Below are 3,834 nucleotides of genomic sequence, written 5' to 3' on the forward strand. Positions count from 1 at the left end.
TCACCTGCACCTGCACCTGGGCCTCATCTGCACCTGCATCTGGGCCTCACCTGCATCTGGGACTTACCTGCACCTGCACCTGGGCCTCACCTGCACCTGCACCTGGGCCTCACCTGCATCTGGGCCTTACCTGCACCTGCACCTGGGCCTCACCTGCACCTGCACCAAGACCTCACCTGCACCTGCATCTGGGCCTCACCGGCACCTGGACCTCACCTGCATCTGGGCCTTACCTGCACCTGCATCTGGGCCTCACCTGCACCTGCATCTGGGCCTCACCTGCACCTGGGCCTCACCTGCATCTGGGCCTTACCTGCACCTGCACCTGGGCCTCACCCGCACCTGCATCTGGGCCTTACCTGCACCTGCGCCTGGGCCTCACCTACACCTGGGCCTCACCTGCACCTGCATCTGGGCCTTACCTGCACCTGCGCCTGGGCCTCACCTACACCTGGGCCTCACCCGCACCTGCATCTGGGCCTTACCTGCACCTGCACCTGGGCCTCACCTGCACCTGCTTCTGGGCCTCACCTGCACCTGGGCCTCACCTGCACCTGGGCCTGTGCGCTGAAGGCGCCATTCAGCTCTGAGCAGGACTCAGGAAGGGAAAGGAAGAGAAAGGACTGGCCTCAAGCAGGAGCCAGGGCCCCTGGGACTGTGGTAGGACCCCCTGCCCTCCTTGGGAGTGACTTCGTCTGGGACGCTGTTTGTCAGGAAGGGCCAGGACCACCTGCCTCACCTGAGCGGAAGGGCCCAAGGGGCACCCAGGGGAGCGATGGCCAGGCCACTCCAGGCCCCGTGCCAGGCAGTGGGTCCGGTCTCCTGCTGCCTGTGCCCACAGGGCGGAGGTGCCCCAAGGCCTGTGTTTGGGGGGTTGGGGCAGTGCCAGGCCCCCACAGTTTCCCTCCACAGGACAGAAAAGGGAAGCGCAGTCGTACCCAGCCCTCCCCGCGCCCGGGCTTGCCCCTCAGTTGCGGATTTGCTGATGGTTCTTGGGCACCGCCATGAACCTCAGCTTCCTCATGACGGCCGGCCGGCCCAGCAGCTGCTCGTCCCACAGGTACTCCGGGGACAGCACCTTGGTGGGCTTGTGGTCCAGCAGGTACCGGTTCAGGTGGCTCTCGTCGTGCCAAACGGCCTCGATGCCATTGGCGCGGTCGGCCATCATGGCCTGGTGACAGGCCTTGGTGAGCTGCTGAACCTCGGCCACCGACCCCCCGAAGAAGCCCCCCAAGTAGTAGAAGTCGCCCTGGTCCCGGGGGATGTAGGCCTGGGACTGCGGCCGGCGCTCGTAGGTGAAGGCCTGGCGGGCCGCCCTGTAGAAGCCGGGGTGCAGGGTGCCGAAGAGCGGGGACAGGATCTCCACGCCCACGTGGTCGCTGAAGCGCATGTCCACGTCCGTGCAGATGAGAAAGTCCACCTCCCGCCGGAAGCGCCGCTCACAGAAGTCGCTGATCATCTGCATGCGACGCATGGACACGTCCTGCCAGCGCGCGGCGCCCGGGACCTCGAGCACCACCAGGCGGCGGCCCGCCCCCAGCGCCACGCTGGGCACGTTGGCCGGCCGGTCGGTGAAGACGTAGTAGTGGACCCTGTGCCCCGCCATGAAGTGCTGCTCGGCCGTCTCCAGGAAGCGCTGCAGGAAGACCACGTACCTGCGGGGGCGGGGGGGGGGGGGGGCGGGAGGTCACGGGAGCCAGGCCGGGCCCCACCCGGGCCACGCAGCGCGTGCACCTTCTTCCAGGGGGACTGTGGGGCCCTGTCCAGAGGACGCCAGATGTGCAAGGCCAAGGCCAGCTTCCTAGACACAGGTGCAAAGCAAGGACACAGCGATCTTCCTGCACTGCACAGGCCCTGCTGTCGCCAGAGACGATGCCGCTTTGGGCAAGAAGCCTCGGTGTGTGAGTGGTTCGCTGCCTGGTCGGGCTACGAGGTTTGTCATGGCTCCTGTGTGTGCCAGGCTACTTCGCGTGGCTCCTATGTGGAGGCTGCTTGAGGGAAGATGGACTGTTCACCAGCCGCTGTGGGCTGCCTGCTTCGTGGGACTTTGCTTTGAAGAACTGATTTGTCTGATGGCTCCTTGTTAGCCTTGGCTACTGCGGCTACAATGAAGACTTATATCCCCACGACGTCTCACGTCCTCTCCGTCTAAGACCTGGGGTCCAGAGAGGTCCGGTCCTGGGCAGAGGGGCTTGGACCCAACAGTTGGCGCCGTTGAGCAGGATGAAGGAATGAGTACTCCGACAATTGGCGCGGCGAGCAGGATTCAGGGTATGTGTGGATTCAGGAGTAAGTGCTCCTAACAGGGACCCACTCCCCTGGCTTGGCCTAATCCTCTGCTCCCGGAGATGGGGGGCCGGCAGCACCCCATCATATGGAGGAGGGCTGAGGCTCCGGGGGCGGAGCAGAGGCAGCCCCTCGGTGAGTAGAGCCGGACCTGGGTCCCACCTGAGCTGTGCTCCCCTCACCCCCAGGTCCCCATCTCCTGGCTGACCCCATCCCATTATGCCTGGACACAGGACAGACCCTCCCTGACCTGCCGCTCCCACCTCCGCTCTCTGCCCTCCATCCTGCCACCCACTCACTTCTTGATGGCAAACACGGTGAGCCCGACCGTGACGTTCTGGAGCCGGAACTGCTCGTTCAGGATGTCAATGTTGAAGGTCCCCTCCCAGACGATGGGCGCCAGCCACGGGGTCAGGACCAGGACGTCTTTCCTCCTGCGCCGACAGCCCACAGCCACGGTGAGCGGGCGGGAGGGGCCACACTCCACCCGTGCTCCCTGCCGCCCCGGGCGCCCCACTCGGCCCCACGCCCTCGGCGCCCCAGGCGGACCATCCTTCCAGAGGACGTGGCATTGGCAAGCAGCCCGCCTGCTGCCAGTCCAGATGCAAACGTGGGAGATTCCCCCTTACCAGCTCTGCACCCTGAGGACCCGGGGCGGCGGGACCTGCCGGCCAAGGGGACCCCCTGCAGGAAGGCCCCCCCTCCAACTGTCTTGGTGAACAGAGGACAGAGAACAGGGGGAAGCGCAGGGGGGAGCACAGACTCTGTGGGCTCCAGGCTCAGAGCCCAGGCCGCCAGAGCACGGAGTGGGCGGAGCCAGGCCCGGGAGCGAGGTCCCATCGGGAGTGACGGTGAGCTTCAATAAATGTACTCACGAGGGTGTCAGCGCCATGGGCTGCGGATAAACCATCCTGAAAAACAGCACAGCGCGGCCTGAGTTCGGGGAGACCCGTGGACGCCGCCGGCAGGGCAGGGAGGCTGCTGAGAGTGCCAGGCTGTGCCCTCTCCCCGGACCCGGAGCCCAGGCGCCTCCGCAGGCACCTCGGGGAGGCTGGGCCTCTGCGTGTCGCTTCTCCGCGTGTGCACGGGGCCCTGGATCTAAAGGCCTCGGGCTTTGCCTCCCTCTGACCCGAAGTGATGGGATCCCAGGGTCCCGCCTCGGTTCACTGTGGGCGGGAGGGCCGGGAAGTGCCCTCTGGGTGGGTGGGTGCCCCAGGAGGGAGCTGGCCCAGGGGAACGGCCCTCAGACAGCAAGGGGCTCTGCTGGGCTCTGCTGGGCGACAGGAACACCCTGACGTGGCCGTCACGGGACCAGCTCCAACAGCGGCTGCGGCTCCGTCAGGGGCCACAGCCTGGGCCGTGTGTGCGCAGCGGCCAGTCCCAACCGAAGCCTGTGGAGGCCCGAATGTGGGCCAGCGGGCCGTGGGTCATTGTAAAATGCCCGCCATGTGCGCTCCGGGATGCAGTTAAAGTAGGGCGTCTGCCTGGCTGCTGGGGCTCGGTTAGAGCATCGTCCCAGGCACCAAAGGGTGGTGGGTTCGATTCTGG

General features: G+C 66.3%; 1 protein-coding gene across 1 annotated transcript; it reads right to left on the minus strand.

Annotated features, from left to right (window-relative positions):
- Positions 1-934: 934 nt before the first annotated feature.
- Positions 935-3,196, minus strand: LOC308527793 (histo-blood group ABO system transferase-like; the record flags this gene model as incomplete). Its single annotated transcript, XM_081103188.1, has 3 exons — positions 935-1,655; positions 2,586-2,720; positions 3,162-3,196. The coding sequence occupies 3 exons, from the start codon at positions 3,194-3,196 to the stop codon at positions 968-970; spliced, it is 858 nt and encodes a 285-aa protein (XP_080959314.1). The 3' UTR covers positions 935-967.
- Positions 3,197-3,834: the final 638 nt, after the last annotated feature.

This window comes from Myotis nattereri (assembly GCF_964212035.1).
Source record: "Myotis nattereri genome assembly, chromosome: 12".
In the NCBI taxonomy this organism is placed as follows: Eukaryota; Metazoa; Chordata; class Mammalia; order Chiroptera; family Vespertilionidae; genus Myotis; species Myotis nattereri.